Here is a 15434-nt window from a genome sequence, read left to right as displayed (position 1 = left end):
TAAATTAATAAGGGTTTTATAAGTTTAAAGATTGTTCGGCCATAAAGCGAATGCCTACGACGTAGACATTGTAAGACGTAGACCCTCATACAACTTACACATTTTGATATAAATATGTAATGTTTTTTTTTACTTTTTAAATTCTTTTATAAATATGGCTTACTATATTATAAGATCAAATAACGTGATACAACAGACATTAATTAACATGGTGAATTGTGATCCGTAGACCCCCAAATGTCTTTTTTGCTGACGCTGTGGGAATAACTTTAAATGCTAAATGTAACATACTGCTATAGAATAACATTAACATAGATTTATTTTTTGAAAAATCCATTCACATTGATAAATCTTTTTGAAATAGTTTAAAACTATTTGAAGCTACGCTCTATAATTTACTTCCCGCGAATTTATAAGTTCATCTACTTAAAAATACAATTATGTTAGCATAACACTTCGCTCTGTAATGAAATAAACGAATTATTGTTCAGTTTCTGTTCTTTTTCTCTACTTTCAGTACATTCTGAAATACACCCATGCGCACATTACGTCATCTCGGTTCGAGGACAAACGTACCGCGATGCGCGTGTCGTAATAGCTACGAGTAGTTGAAATCGAATAGTCCTTCGCCTTGGTTGTGTGAAGTGCGTATTATTTATTTATATTTGAAATATTTGCACGTGGGAAATAAAGAAAAATCGTTCATTAAAATGTTTGGCGGAATTGGAGGTAAGGATAAGAGATTTTATATCTCAACAAGTTGTTATAAATAAATATATGATTAAATTAGGACGTTACCTTCAACCTAATAAGCGATAGAACTGATTGATTAAATGTAACAGTACGAAAATATCCACTCGAGGTTTGGACGATATTTTGTTGATAGTTTAATACTTTTATCTAATTTTATAATTTTCATAAGTTGCGACGATCTGTCTCATAGATAAGGAAATGATTTGTCTATTATAACATTTAGAAATTGTTTTGTATTTTTTTAAGCAGATGATTGTTTGAAACGCATATTTCTGACATATTTTTTACTATACTTCAATAGTATTTTTGGTTTGTTATGCAGCAATTTTTGTCTATTATAACATTGTTATGCAGCAATTTCTGTCTATTATAGAAATTGTTTTGTATTTATTTATGCAGATGATTATTTGAACGGCATTTTTCTGACATAATTTTTACTATACTTCAATAGTATTTTTGGTTTGTTATGCAGCAATTTTTAATAGTCCAGTCAGAATAGTAAGTTCACCTCGGAATTCGAGATACCTAGCTGTAAGTCTGTAAATACTTGTATATTGACACCTAAAAGTTGTCTCAAAACCTACATATGTTGCGTACACCCTACCATATGTAGGGTTTTGAGATAACTTTTAGGTGTCAATATACAAGTATTTACATACTTACAGCTGGTTATCTCGAATTCCGAGATTCTTAGTTAATTTAAGCTTAAATGACTGGACTATAAAGTGCATAATGCCAAGAATTTCATCCATAAATTTTGTTTCATCGAAGGCGGGAATGCATTTAATAAATCCCGCGCACAATTTTGTGATCGCTATTGAGCTTAAGCATTGAAATTTTCAAATAAATCAATTGTTCATAATTTGTTAATATTTGAAATGAGTCTCTAACTAACAAAGTTTCCTGAAAAAAATCTAACAATAAGCTTTATTGAAAACTAATGATTACATTCTCCAAACTTAGTTTATTAATATCGAGTTTTATTTTTGAAATGTTTTGTTATTCATTTTAGCAGTTTGAAAGGAATATTTCTGACATATTTTTATTATTTTAATTTATTATTATTTTATTAATTATATGTTTCCACGTTTGCAATTCCACGAACTTGTTGAATAATATTCTGTACGTGATATAAAAGTCATGAATATTCTACGCAATATCCAATTAACTATTTCAAGGCCGTTACATGGATTTTATGGTCTCGAACAAAGAAGCAAACCCTAATCTGTTATGCTACAGGTTATAATAATTTCAAATATCGACTTTTTTCTGGTATTATTTCAATTTTTGGCGTTTTACTTTTTGCATTCATATTAAAATCATTTTTGTTCGCGATAATAATAAACTCAAATACAAATTTTGTTTCAATTAAGACATTGGATTAGTACAAAAATAGATATGAGTAGTTTTTCAATTAGCTACAAACAAGACATTCCTCTGTTCATTTTTATCTGCTTTGTTAGCGTTAAACTAAATAATTATGAAATTTCGTTGTAAACGCTATTTGAAAATATTTCTATTGTTCCGCTGTTTTTCTTCATAATTAAAACTATTTGAAGCTACGTTCTATAATTTACTTTCCGCAAATTTTATTTAAGTTTATCTACTTAAAAATACAATTATGTTAGCACAATTTATTTTTGAAATCATTACAACGAAAATTAAAGTTAATATTAATCAATATTAACTTTAGTATAAGCAACTATATTTATTTCTTACATAAAAAATCAGCATATGCAGTGGATCTTGAAAACAAACTTGATTTTATATTATAAAATATTTATTATATTATTTAATAATATTTAGTAATTTATGGATGCATGACACTGAACAAATACGAAATTATATAATTTCTTATAAGAAAATTCTGATAATTAAAAATCACTAATTATGAAATCATATATTTTTCACTGAACAATTTGTAGATTCATTAATTCTGCTGCATTTTGTGTCAACATTTTCAAGTTTTTAATGACTTAAAATGACTAAAATTTATGACTTAAAACCTATTACCTTTAATATCTATCTATAATACACGCTATAATATGATCATAGAATATGAAAAATCATCTTATGACACTTTCCTAATTGCACTAACTGTGCATCAGTTGGTCATGAAAATGGTTTTTATATTATTAAATGATTATATTAGTTATATTCTTTATGAATTACGAAAAATTGAGAAACCACGAAGTTTAAATTCGTTTAAAGAGACCAGAAAAGCAAAAACATTTTTTCATGAAGGGTTTTGTAGATTAATTATAATGAACCTATGAAAATCAATCCTGTTGAAGGCGATAAAAAACAATAGGCATTGGTTTAGGTTATTTTAATTATTGTGTAAATTTATATAAAATAGCTTAAAATTTAATGACGATTTGTCCGAAATTTCGAGAAGCTTTTGTATGCCAAAGGCATCTGAAAAATTTTTGTTATATTATTCATTTGTAATTTAGCTATTTTAATTATACATTGTTGATCGCACACTACATCACGTTATGTTCCGAATTAATTTTGATACCAATAAATATTTAGAATTCTACATACATAAATATTGTAATAGAGAAATTATTAATTAAATTCAATTCAACTCTACTTTGTAAAAACATTTTTCTCGTATTCAAAGTTAGATCGCATTTTTCTCTGAGTTCAAAAAATTCTATATTATCAATTGATTACAAAAACAAAGTATTTTATAATAATTACACAAGATCGTAGTGATTATTGCAATAACTTAGGTCCCACAATACACATGTGTATTGTGGGACCTAAGTTTTTAAAGGAAAAAATAATCAGGAATTATTTCTAATTCTCGGTTAAACTTATTTAATATCTTGTAAATAAAATAGATTTATATTTATTTCTTATGCTCTATATAATTTAAAATTTTTAAAACATAAACTATGAATATAAAAATTTATATTAATACATAAACTATTAATATAAAAATTTATAAAATATTTTTTTGGGATTTTTAAATGTGCATTTGCATATAATTTCATACGAAGACAAAAAACGAAAAAAACGAAGGATATATTTAATTTTATAATTATCGTAGCAATACAAATTAATTAATTTGCCTTCACCCTGGATATATGTGTGATCAAGTGTTACATATAACTTAACAGGATATTCGGAAAATGTTCCGAATGTGTGGGTTGTTGTTATCGATTTGTAAGTTTCTTGAAATTGTGCCAGTAAGTCGCCACGACTTTCGGAAGCTTTTCCTAACACTGAAGTAGGACAGGGGCGAAAGGTCAATAACTAATTACCTGGATAAAAAATGTATATGTACATATATTTCTAATGACATAAATTGTAAGCCACGTATATATATATATATATATATATTTTTAAATCGATAAATAAACCTAATGGGCTTGCGCTGGCTTCTCATGTTAAAATCAAATATAGCAAAGATATATAAAATAATATGAAAAAAATATATTCGTTTGTAATATACTAAAATTAATAATCAAAACTTTTTGGCTATATTTTTAATAATATTTGCGAAATATTATTCATTATATGATTTTTTTTGTAATACGAAAGCAACCTAATATTTTTTTTAATTCGATCACATTGATTAGGCAGCCTTGCAATAATGATACAATTTAATGAAGAAATTATCTTTAGGTTTATTTGTAGTTTTAATCTTTTAATTATAATTTATTTGTTTCATATGTTGTGCTTTTAAATATAGGTTCAATGATCTTCAAAAATGTTACATATCTCTTATTATATTACATTGTTTTTTTTTTTTAATTTGAACTTTTTATACTTTGGCTAATCTGGCATCTAGGTATTTGCTATAACAACAAATAAGTAATGTTTTATTTCTCAAATAAATTTGTTAACAATTATGTGAGATAATAAGGCCAAAGGTTTAAATGATTAATTATAATTTATCATTTAAACCTTTGGTCAGCTTGATGTCCTCCTGCCTGCCTTATTATCTCACACAATTAATAACAAATTTATTTGAGAAATAAAACATTACTTATTTGTTGTTATAGCAGATACCTAGATGAATTAACGAATTATTTTACGGTAACTTCTTCGAGCATGTTTCGTTTGCATTTTACTGGAATTTTATCACTAGATCTACTTGTTTTATTCATTCATTCTATATTTGTTCCATTAACATTTATATAAGTTCTAAAATTGCTAAAAATATGCGAAAAAAGAAATGCTATTCGTGTATTAACGGTAGCGTGATTGTGTTACATAAAAGCACATGCATTTAATGATTATATATGAATGCAACCTTGCAGAAAATATTTTATCGAGTACAATTCGTCATCAATAGGATATATTATATAAATAATTTAAAGTAATAGCCAATAAATAAATAATGTTTAAATAAATAAATGGCGCAACTATACCATCTGGGGCTACAGAAATTCTAGAATATTGGTGTACAGATTTCTGTGCAATATATTAAAACTACTTAACCATATCTGCAACAAAAATGATTAAATCCTGAAAAAAATCTTGTTTGTTCATTATATGAGATCAGCTTTGCTTTATAATATGTGTGTTTATGTATGCATAATATATATATGAATGTAGAAAGAAACGAGTTCATTGATATAAATATGACGCAGCATGGTATACCTTTGAGGTCATCGTTTCTTTGAGATTATAAAATTATGTAAAATATGTATATTATCGTTATTTATATATGTATATTTATCTGTTTGAAGTAAATTTATTAATATCGTAATTTACGAATGTTTTACGAAATTTACGCGTTTTTATATATTAATTTTCATATTAGGCTAGTATAAAAATAAACTGTGTTTTTTTAAATAATAGCATCACTAAAGAACATCGGGGCTAAAGCCGAAAATCTTTTTGAAAAGAAGAAGAAGGAAGCGGAAGAATTGGCAGCAGAAAAGAAAAGGGCGGCAGAAGAACTAATCGCCGAGCAGGCTCGTAAAACCGCTGAAACATTTAATCAAACGAAATCGGAACTTGAAACAAAAGCAGCCGAAACTGGTAACTAAAAAAAAAACAAAAAAAAAACTGTAAAATATCTTTTGATATGCTATTGTCATAATAAATTTAATTGATAAATATTTTTAACAATTAAATTTATTATGATAATTATAATTATTTAAAATAAGTTGTTACGGAACCGAAAAAAATATTTTTATTTTATTTTATTTTAATTAAAAATTGTGCTTGCTTATTATAAACTTTACACAAAGTTTTGTTTTTTAACTTCCCGTAGGGAAAGTTATAGTAATCGCAAAAAAATCGAAAATGAAAATGTTTATAGATCTTTACGTTTCAAAACCTTCTGAACATTTTGGCATTCCTTAGAAAAAATGGATGTATGTGTGTGTGTATGTGCGTGTGTGTGCGTGTATGTATGTATGTATGTGCGGATACAAATTTTCGTCGACGATTTCGGGAACACGGATCAACCGATTTGAATAATTCAAAAAACATTCGATTCGTATTGATAAGGAGACGTGCTGATTAGTTTTTGGCGAAGGCAGGTCTAGCCGTTCCGCAGATCGGGGCAAAAAGTGCCGAAAACGGTAACTCAGTTTTTAAGAGAACGGAGCGTCCGATTTGAATAATTAAAAAAATATTTTATTTGTATTGACTAAATGAAGAACTGTTCAAATTTTTGGAAAGGCAGGTCCAACGACTTTGCACATATGCACATCAAATAATTAGATATTTTATAGAGATTTTAACAATAAGTATAAATTTTGTTTACATTCCTATGGGTTCCGTACTAATGTTTACGCGTTAGACGGCGACGCGGCGCTTACGCGCTTCGATATTTCGTCTTTATGCAGTTAAAGCAGTACGATTGCTTTGAAAAAAAGTTCAGAATTTCCAAAATATTTCAAACTAGGATAGAATGATTTAATATGGTTCGAAATTCTATTAAAAGTTTCAAATCATTGATCAACTTTTATTGATTATTTTTAATTACTCGAATTTTGAATTGCGGTGCGGGAAGTACCAGCAATTTGCCTTAAGGCACGTTGCCTTAATTGCCTTAAGACAGAATTCAACTTACAGCTAGTTGCGGCTTTTATAAAACAATGTGTTTAATTTTTTTCTGGTTTACTTTCTGAACGATGATACACATACGTTGTTGAAACGTACATAATTATAGTTTTTTATTTCGACTATTTGGCTGCAAATAATAATTTCAAGAATACTTTTCAACGTGGAACAAAATTAATCAAAATATGAGCATGATTTATTGGAAAAGGACGCATTATCAGAAATAAACCGCATTTTGAATAATGTTAACTTTGTTTGCAGCTAACGATGCCAAGAAGACTGCGATTGATGCCTTTGATGAAGAGTTTTCTAAAGCAGAAAAGGCTATCGATGGCAAAGTTCAAGATGTTACAAATGCAGCCGATGCCAAATTAAAACAAGCAGGAGAGACACTGGATGGTACATTGAAAAATGTCGGACAAGCAATGGACAGTACAGTTGATCAAACTACTGGCTTCGTCGATAATACGTTGAAACAAGCCGAAAGCGCCATCGATAATACGATGCACGCCGCGAGCAGCGCAGTGGATTCAAAAATAAAAGAAGCTGATCAGTTTATCGATGGAAAACGAGAACAAATTGGAAAAACTGTAGCCGACGCCGCTGGAAAAATTCACGGAGCTACAGATAATGCAGCTTCTGGTGCTCAAGGCCTTCTTGGAAAAGCAACTGCAGGCTTATTTAAATAGCTTGCTTAATTTATCTTGCTAAATTTTATGTCTATTTTAAATGAAATATGCAGATTTGCTGATAATTATAGCTCTCTGAGTTTGTCGGAGAATGGATTTATTACAAGTCAATGAATGTGTGATTTGAAGCTTCAAACTAATAATTTTTCAAACAATAGCATTACAATATCTTTTGGTGTTTTCAATAGGTGTGAACACGATTGCTATAATATTGTTGAATATTTCATTGCATGTTCCATGAATATAAATCGCACAATTACCTGAGTGGTTACTTATGCCTTAAATCTTGTGTTATTAAATTTAATGTAAGATATTCAATAAATATAAATGTTATAAGTAAGTTAAAAGTATATTAACGAAAAACACCTTTTTATTTTAATCCTTTTCATATAATACCTGTGTTTATTAAAATTTATTCAAGTTATATAAAATATTGATTTGCATACTTAGAAAATTTAATAATTTGTTCATAATTTTAGAAGAATGTGTGGACTGAATTTATAAATATGAAAACTATGCAACAGACATTAATATCCATGCATTTATCAGTTGTTCGTAAAGCTCTAAGTGATTTTAGAAGCAAAACATATTCTCTACTTGTACTTCATATATTTTGGAAACTTTAAAGACCTTGCTTTTCAAAACTCGTTTTATATTTCTCACTCATTAAAATAGCATAATTAATTAGTGTAAAAATACACTCTTTTAATCCAAAAAGGATATTTTGATATATACAAATATGATAAATCATGCTTAATGATAATATTTTTTCTTTCAGCATTAACTGTAATTACACTTTCTTCACAATTTGCACTACATCTTCATCACAAAGCACATGATCCTTTCCGACTTTTTGCGGTTGATGTTTAACAGATGACCCCCAAACTAATGCACTTAAAGTGAAATTGAGTGATGATAAATTTTTTTAAGGTTGGTTATCAATCAATACAGCTACTATATTATCAAATATACGAAACATTTCTTTAATAATACTTACTATTTGAACTCTTTAGCAATGGTTCTGTGCAACTTATTGCAGAAATCCTCAACACTTGTTCGATCACTATGTAGTACTATAGGCGAGTTATAATCTGGCAGTTGTCCTTTTGGCTTTGTATAACTAAAGGTTGTTAAAGTCTTAGATTTCATTACCAATAACAAAAAAAATATTATAAGTAGACACTTACATGCGAACCAATTTTAAATATTCCCACATTTTCTCAAGCAGATCATCAAAATTCCAACGATGATGTGCAGAAATAGGAACACAATGGGGAATTTTATAAATAACATCTAATTCCTCAATGCTTATTTGATCTATGTAAATATTTAACATAATAAGTAAATTTTCTAATTAAAAAGAGAATTTATATTTTTATGTTCAAATATACCTATTTTGTTTAATAAATATATGCAAGGGACATATATGCGATTTCCCTCAATAACATCTATAAGATCATCGCTGGTAGCATCGTAACGTAGAGTGATATCAGCATTATGAATTTTGTATTCTGATAAAATAGTTCTCACAGTTTCTAAGTCTAATTCTGATTGTGGACACTGAAAAAAAGAAAAACAAAACGATTTATATAAAACTAATATGTAAAGTTAGACAGTAATAACTTTCATAGCATGTTTAATATTATATCCTTACAGTCACATTCAGATTAATTCCTCCTTTATCCTTTTTCCTGTAGTGAATATTAGGTGGTTGTTTATTGAGTCTTAAGCCAAATCCTTCCAATTCATGTTCAAGAAGTTTTTTATGTTGCAAAGGTTTTAACACATCCAGCACAATGAAAATCAATCCACATGTACGTGCTACAGCGATTACTTGACGACCACGACCCTTGCCATCTTTAGCACCTTCAATGATTCCAGGTAAATCCAATAACTAAAATAATTTATAAAACAATTGATTCATAGATTAATCGTTGTTGGTTGGAAACTGCAAATAATATTCTTAAGCAATATCACTTATTTAGCCAAAGTGTTTTAGTTAGAGATTTATTCTGATTATATTATAGTGTATTGCATTAAAGAAATTATTAATTTATGAATAATGTACCAATTAACATGGTCTCATACCATAAACCATAACTCACTTGAATTTTAGCACCTTTGTATTTAATACAACCTGGAACAGTTGTTAAAGTGGTAAATTCATAAGCTGCCACTTCTGAATAAACTCCTGCTAAAGTTGATAAAAGTGTAGACTTTCCAACTGAAGGAAATCCAACAAAACCTATTCTTGCATCTCCAGTTTTAGCGACATCAAAACCTAATGAAATTACCAGAAAATATTGTTAAATTTTACTTCAGGCACTAGTACAAATGATAAAAAAAATGTTTTACATGAAATATTGCTATAGTATGTTTCAGAATGATAAAAAAATATGTAGTTTTGAATTCATTAAGTCTCTGAATGCACTGATTTGTATATACCTTCACCAGCTGCTCCGCCACCTCCTTTGGGGGTAATTAGCTCGCGTCTTAATTTGGCGAGTTTAGCTTTCAATAACCCTAAGTGACCAGATGTTGCTTTATTTTTTTGGGTACGTGCCATCTAAAATTGTCAATAAACATTTTATTCCTTGACTTTTGCATAGTTATAGATAACCTAAAAATACCTCCGCCTCTATAGCTGCTATCTTTTCCAATATAGTACTCATCTTGAAATAAACTTTGAAATAGAATTTGGAAAATAGTTATAAATTATATGTGTAATGAAGTATATTAATATATTAGATAGTAGAATTTGAAAAATATACAGACGCTTTTCTACGTTGGCAAAAGTTTATGCATGTGCTTTTTGTCCAAATTTCACTTTGACAGTTCGTATTGTATCATATCACCGTGGCATAGAACAGATATTATGTAGACGGAAATAATTAAGAGCAAACACACAGACATAGATAAATAAGCATAAATAGCACACATAGATAGATAAGCATAAATAGATCGCTATCTCGGGCCATTTGACGTTACACTCATTTTAATTTACGAATAGATCGCTACATGGCAGCACATGTACATACAGTATGTAAATTAACCCCTGGTATTACTTCTACATTTGTACATCAAATCAATACAGCCCAAAAATCTGAAAAAAAATATTATTTGAAATAAGAACAAAACATACGAAATACAAAATATATTTTCAAATATATCACAGACATATTTTTGAAGAATTATAAACTAAACAGAAATAACTGACTACTATTAATTAAAGTATATTACAGACATATTTTTAAAGTACTTATTCTATTAATAACTTATTCATATTAATTACTTAATGACTAATAATAATATATTAAAAACTTAAAAACTAAGAAGTAAGTAAGAAGGAGTATTGATGATGTAATGACAAATTTAGAAGGAATGACAAGTAATGCAATAATTTAAAAGGATAAAAAGAACAGCACATTTTTAAAAAAGAATGAATACTTTCCAAACAAAATAATCCTAAAAACAAAACATATATATATTGATATCCAAATTGAGATAAAACTAAATTCCTAGGATTAAAATTCATTTACGAGACATTCTTGTTTATTATCTCTCCACTTAATAGTTATTTTGCTATCTAATCAATCATTAATAAAGTTATATTTGACGAAATCTTTGAATAGTTTCTGTATAAGTGTTTTTAAACGTAAGTAACCAAAACCCTGAACTACTTTTAATTTATACCAATTGTAGCTCAAATCTATCTATCGTTTTAATCCAGTTTTTATTGCAAGGAGGTTTAGTTAAAACTATAACTAAACCCTTGCGCTTTATAAACTGTCTGGTCTTTGAGTATGCTCTCTTAATTGAGACATTATCAAAATTCTTGCCCTTACATTTTAAGTTTCCGGAATATTTGAAAACTTCTCAGAACATTGTATACTCTGTTGGAATTTATCCTTTAAATTATTGCATTGCATTTTAATCCCGAAACAAAATTTGATGTATCATACATCTTCTGGGTGTTAAGGCACTCCTACGCCTTATCATTGCATTCTGCGGCGATTTGCAGCTACCATCAAGGACTTCTATTGAATATATTGTTATATCATATTAATTGAAGATATTGTAATTATCATATTAAATATTTTTGCTGCAATTAGTATGAAAAAATACCTTTTCGGAAAACTGGTGTCAGAATAGGTGACTTTTAACCTGCACTTCACAATCTTAGAGGTGCTGCAAAAATCTTTTTCAAGGTGTTTAGGCTTCCATCTCCTAAGAACATAAGATTCATTTATTAATATTTTTTTGCAAATGTTATTGAAGTATTTAGAGTTATAATTACTTGGCTTTGTCCTTGGAGTTGCAGATTGTTCTTCTGGTTCTGTATCAGAGCATTCTCCAGTGACTTGAAAACTATTTTGTTATTGCCGTAAAGGAGACACTTCTATTTGGTTTCGATTTCAAATTATCGTTGATTTGTGCCACAAACCGAAGAGTTAGGTCATCCATTAAAAGATTATTCGCCCTCTGCATCCAAATTGAAAGCATCTTTTTACACACAAATATATATATAAATATATATTTATATTTATATATATATATATATATATATATATATATATATATAACATTTTAATAGTATTGTGATGATACATATTCATTATATGCATAATACATCATTATATACATACCTGATAATTAGATGCCGGAAAAACATGCATTTTTTTATTATATTTGGGGTTATAACAATTTGGCACATAACACTTTATCATTTTAACTTAATAATAAATGAAAAAAGTATTCACCAAAACATAATTATATATAAACAATCACAGAAAATCTCAACTACAATACGCGATGACAATTTGACAACTTATAGAAGATGGCCGATCAAATCAATGTAGATCAACAAGCCAGCTGCTAGATCAATGAAATTGGAAATCGTAGCGCCATCCTTCGAACTATTCAAATACCAATCCATTTCAAAACACGGTAATCTTCATTTGTTCGGAGATTACCGGCCATGCACACAGAAACACAGAAATCAAAGATAAAGATAGTCTCCGCGCGAAGCGCGAATTCGAATCAAGATTTATGCAAAAACTGCATTTGCGGGAAATTCACAACACTCTCGAACAATTTACAACCATTTCAGACAGTTTACATTTTTTTTATATTATTTCTGGAAAGTATAAACCATTTAAACTATTATCTATATATTATCCATGACTGCATATGAATAATCAAATTAAAGTCCTCCAAATCCCATACTTTGATTCGATTTTTTTTATATAATAGGAATGAATAATTAAATTTTAAATGCTATATTTATGGCTATATTTTCAAATCAAATTCAGAAAACAAGCGTAAATTTGCTCATCATTTGCTTCAAGATAAGAACTCAAAACATAATTATTGCATAAAAAGAAACTATTCTCTTCCGCCTGATTAGTTATAATTTAGCATTTTAAATTGACAACTGTACAGAAGTTGTCAATTTGTTTAATTTTTAATTCGTGTTTCATTTCTTAAGTTGTTATTTGTTCTATTTCAAAAATTCTTGTTTACGAAGTACGAGAAGAGACAGCCATCTTGTTTTCTCTTTCATCTTTGTTATTAAACCCAGTTTCTGATTATGAGAACAAGCTGTATACAATAATACAATAATACGATATAAATTGTGAGTGTGAATATGTGAGCATTGCTTATTCATAGAGTTATGGGAAACCAAATACATTTATAAACAAAGATTAAATTTTATTGGTTTTAAAGTGTCGAAAGCAAGTGTAAGTTTTATTTTTGTCTCTTAGGTTATATGATTTTTTTAAAGAATATTTGATAATGTAAGACATTTATTAATATGTTAGCAATGCATCGATAATGGAATAGTATTTTTAGGGCTTCAAACTTTATACTATCTTTAATTCCAAAAACGAGCTTATGGATAATGACAATGCTGAGCAATAAGTTCTATTAAATTAAGCATCGTTAAGATATTTTACAATGACAAAATTCGCTCTGTATTATTTAATTTTAGAAGTGTTTTTCTGTTTGTGCATTCAAAATGTTTATAGTAAAGCAGCAATTGATGACAATAGACAATCCTTTCAAGGCTCTATGTTTTGTGAATATTACAATGAAAAATGTAACAATCCAGATGATCACAGTATAGACCAAGAAAAGTGCAAAATTGACTCTGAAGAATGTGTTTATACAGAGGGTATAAAACATTTTCAATGTTTTGTTTTATGGAAAGTTGACAATGCTACCAAGCAGCCTATAATTCATATGAAAGGATGCTTTTCCAGTGGTGAAGACTGCTACAAAAAAAATGAATGTGTTGCTAAAGCACATGAGACTAGAAATGGTTATTTGTTTTGTTGCTGTGAAGGTGACTATTGCAATAAAAGATTTGAATCTCGTAAAGAACTTTCTACTGAACGGCCAGTAGTCAATCATCCTGCAACTAAACCTGGTCATACAGTATTTCATATATTATTATTCACATGCCTAGCTCTGCTTTTAGCTTTTGGCATTATATTTGTGGTCTATTATTTTTTGAAAACATGCAAGGTTAATTACCATGAGTCTCCAACACAAGCTTTACTTCCTACAATACCTCAGTCACCGACTGAAGATCTCGGCCATATTCAATTGCTAGAGGTAAAAGCTTCAGGTCGTTTTGGATCAGTTTGGCGTGCAAAACGTAATGACGATGAAGTTGCTGTTAAAATTTTTCCAGTTCAGGATCAACAATCCTGGCTGGCAGAGCAGGAAATATTCAAACTTCCAAATATGTGTCATCCTGATACTTGAATACATTGGTGTAGAGAAGCGAGGTGATCACCTTCACACAGAATTTTGGCTTGTGACAGCATACCATCATCGAGGATCATTATGCGATTATCTGAAAGCTCATACTGTGACTTGGAATGAAATGGGCCGCATAGCAGAATCTATGGCAAGAGGATTAACTCACTTGCATGATGTAATTCCAGGACCAAAAGGAATGGAAATAAAACCTGCTGTTGCTCATCGTGATTTCAAGAGTAAGAATGTTCTCTTGAAAGCTGATATGAGCGCTTGTATTGCTGATTTTGGATTGGCCCTCATATTTCAACCAGGAAAGGCCTGTGGTGATACACATGGACAAGTTGGAACTCGTCGTTACATGGCTCCTGAGGTATTAGAAGGAGCCATAAATTTCACATTGGATGCATTTTTGAGAATCGATATGTATGCATGTGGTTTAGTTCTTTGGGAATTAGCTTCCAGATGCTCTGACCAAGGAATTGCTTGTCCAGAGTACAAATTACCATTTGAAGCAGAAGTTGGTACACATCCAACATTAGAAGAGATGCAGGAAGCAGTTGTAACAAAGAAAGTACGACCAGCAATTTTAGATCAGTGGAAACAACATCCAGGTTTAGCAACCATGTGCAACACTATGGAAGAGTGCTGGGATCATGATGCTGAAGCACGCTTATCTGCCAGTTGTGTTATGGAACGTGTCAGTCATTTGATGCGTTATGACGTACAGCAAAGTGAGGGTCTCATATTAGAGACTAATCCGAAAGTATCTTTGTGATTGAGTTAATGGATATTTACAGTGTTAAATATTTAAATGGATAATGAAATAATTTTATAGAAACAAACAGATTTTTGTGTTATAAATGATGTGTGTATGTGTGTGCATATTCTTGCATGTTTGTTTTGTGTATGTGCATTTGATTACAATGTATGTATTTAAAGTTTGTGAAAAGAATGGGTAATTTTATAAATGTATAAATGTGACATTAGTAAAATGAAAAAAAAAATTACTTATTGTAAGACTTGTTGGAACAAAATGCTCTAATAAATATGTGACAACTATTTTGTAAGAGCTTTACTAATAGCTAAATCTTCACAATATGATGAAATGAGATAAAGTTCATAAAATCAAAGAAAATCTTCAGTTTGAATGCTGATATTAAAGGAATTAAAAATGTTGGAAATAACTGTTTT

The 15434-nt window shown here is 29.1% G+C and overlaps 2 protein-coding genes, 1 long non-coding RNA gene and 1 pseudogene across 3 annotated transcripts; 2 read left to right on the top strand and 2 right to left on the bottom strand.

Annotated features, from left to right (window-relative positions):
- The first annotated feature begins 588 nt into the window (after positions 1-588).
- Positions 589-7718, top strand: LOC113386988. The gene is made up of 3 exons (XM_026624742.1): positions 589-729; positions 5572-5754; positions 7048-7718. The coding sequence occupies exons 1-3, from the start codon at positions 711-713 to the stop codon at positions 7473-7475; spliced, it is 630 nt and encodes a 209-aa protein (XP_026480527.1). The 5' UTR covers positions 589-710; the 3' UTR covers positions 7476-7718.
- Positions 7719-8247: 529 nt separating this feature from the next.
- On the bottom strand, positions 8248-10342 carry LOC113386986 (GTP-binding protein 128up). The gene is made up of 8 exons (XM_026624741.1): positions 10106-10342; positions 9921-10041; positions 9581-9756; positions 9130-9369; positions 8867-9035; positions 8663-8792; positions 8473-8595; positions 8248-8368 (listed from the first exon to the last, which is right to left on the bottom strand). Exons 1-8 carry the CDS (start codon positions 10145-10147, stop codon positions 8266-8268), a joined length of 1104 nt encoding a protein of 367 aa, XP_026480526.1. The 5' UTR covers positions 10148-10342; the 3' UTR covers positions 8248-8265.
- Positions 10343-11611: 1269 nt separating this feature from the next.
- LOC113386985 lies at positions 11612-12175 on the bottom strand. Its single transcript, XR_003368034.1, has 3 exons — positions 12122-12175; positions 11773-11957; positions 11612-11702 (listed from the first exon to the last, which is right to left on the bottom strand). It is a non-coding gene; the product is annotated as an uncharacterized LOC113386985 (long non-coding RNA).
- A 922-nt stretch (positions 12176-13097) lies between these two features.
- Positions 13098-15117, top strand: LOC113386984 (annotated as a pseudogene).
- Positions 15118-15434: the final 317 nt, after the last annotated feature.

This window comes from Ctenocephalides felis, unplaced genomic scaffold (assembly GCF_003426905.1).
Source record: "Ctenocephalides felis isolate EL2017-DRISC unplaced genomic scaffold, ASM342690v1 CF-g0.4_SCAFFOLD_03571, whole genome shotgun sequence".
Classification (NCBI taxonomy): Eukaryota; Metazoa; Arthropoda; class Insecta; order Siphonaptera; family Pulicidae; genus Ctenocephalides; species Ctenocephalides felis.
The sequence above is the reverse complement of the archived record's forward strand: the minus strand, read 5'-3'. Positions and strand labels throughout refer to the sequence as shown.

Excerpts from the sequence above, each read along its gene's own strand:
- LOC113386988 (XM_026624742.1), top strand. Across the intron at positions 5,755-7,047 it reads AACAAAAGCAGCCGAAACTG|CTAACGATGCCAAGAAGACT; the intron begins GTAACTAAAAAA and ends CTTTGTTTGCAG.
- LOC113386986 (XM_026624741.1), bottom strand. The coding sequence starts at position 10,147 with ATGAGTACTATATTGGAAAAGATAGCAGCTATAGAGGCGGAG. Across the intron at positions 10,042-10,105 it reads TAGCAGCTATAGAGGCGGAG|ATGGCACGTACCCAAAAAAA; the intron begins GTATTTTTAGGT and ends TGACAATTTTAG. Across the intron at positions 9,757-9,920 it reads TGGCGGAGCAGCTGGTGAAG|GTTTTGATGTCGCTAAAACT; the intron begins GTATATACAAAT and ends TAATTTCATTAG.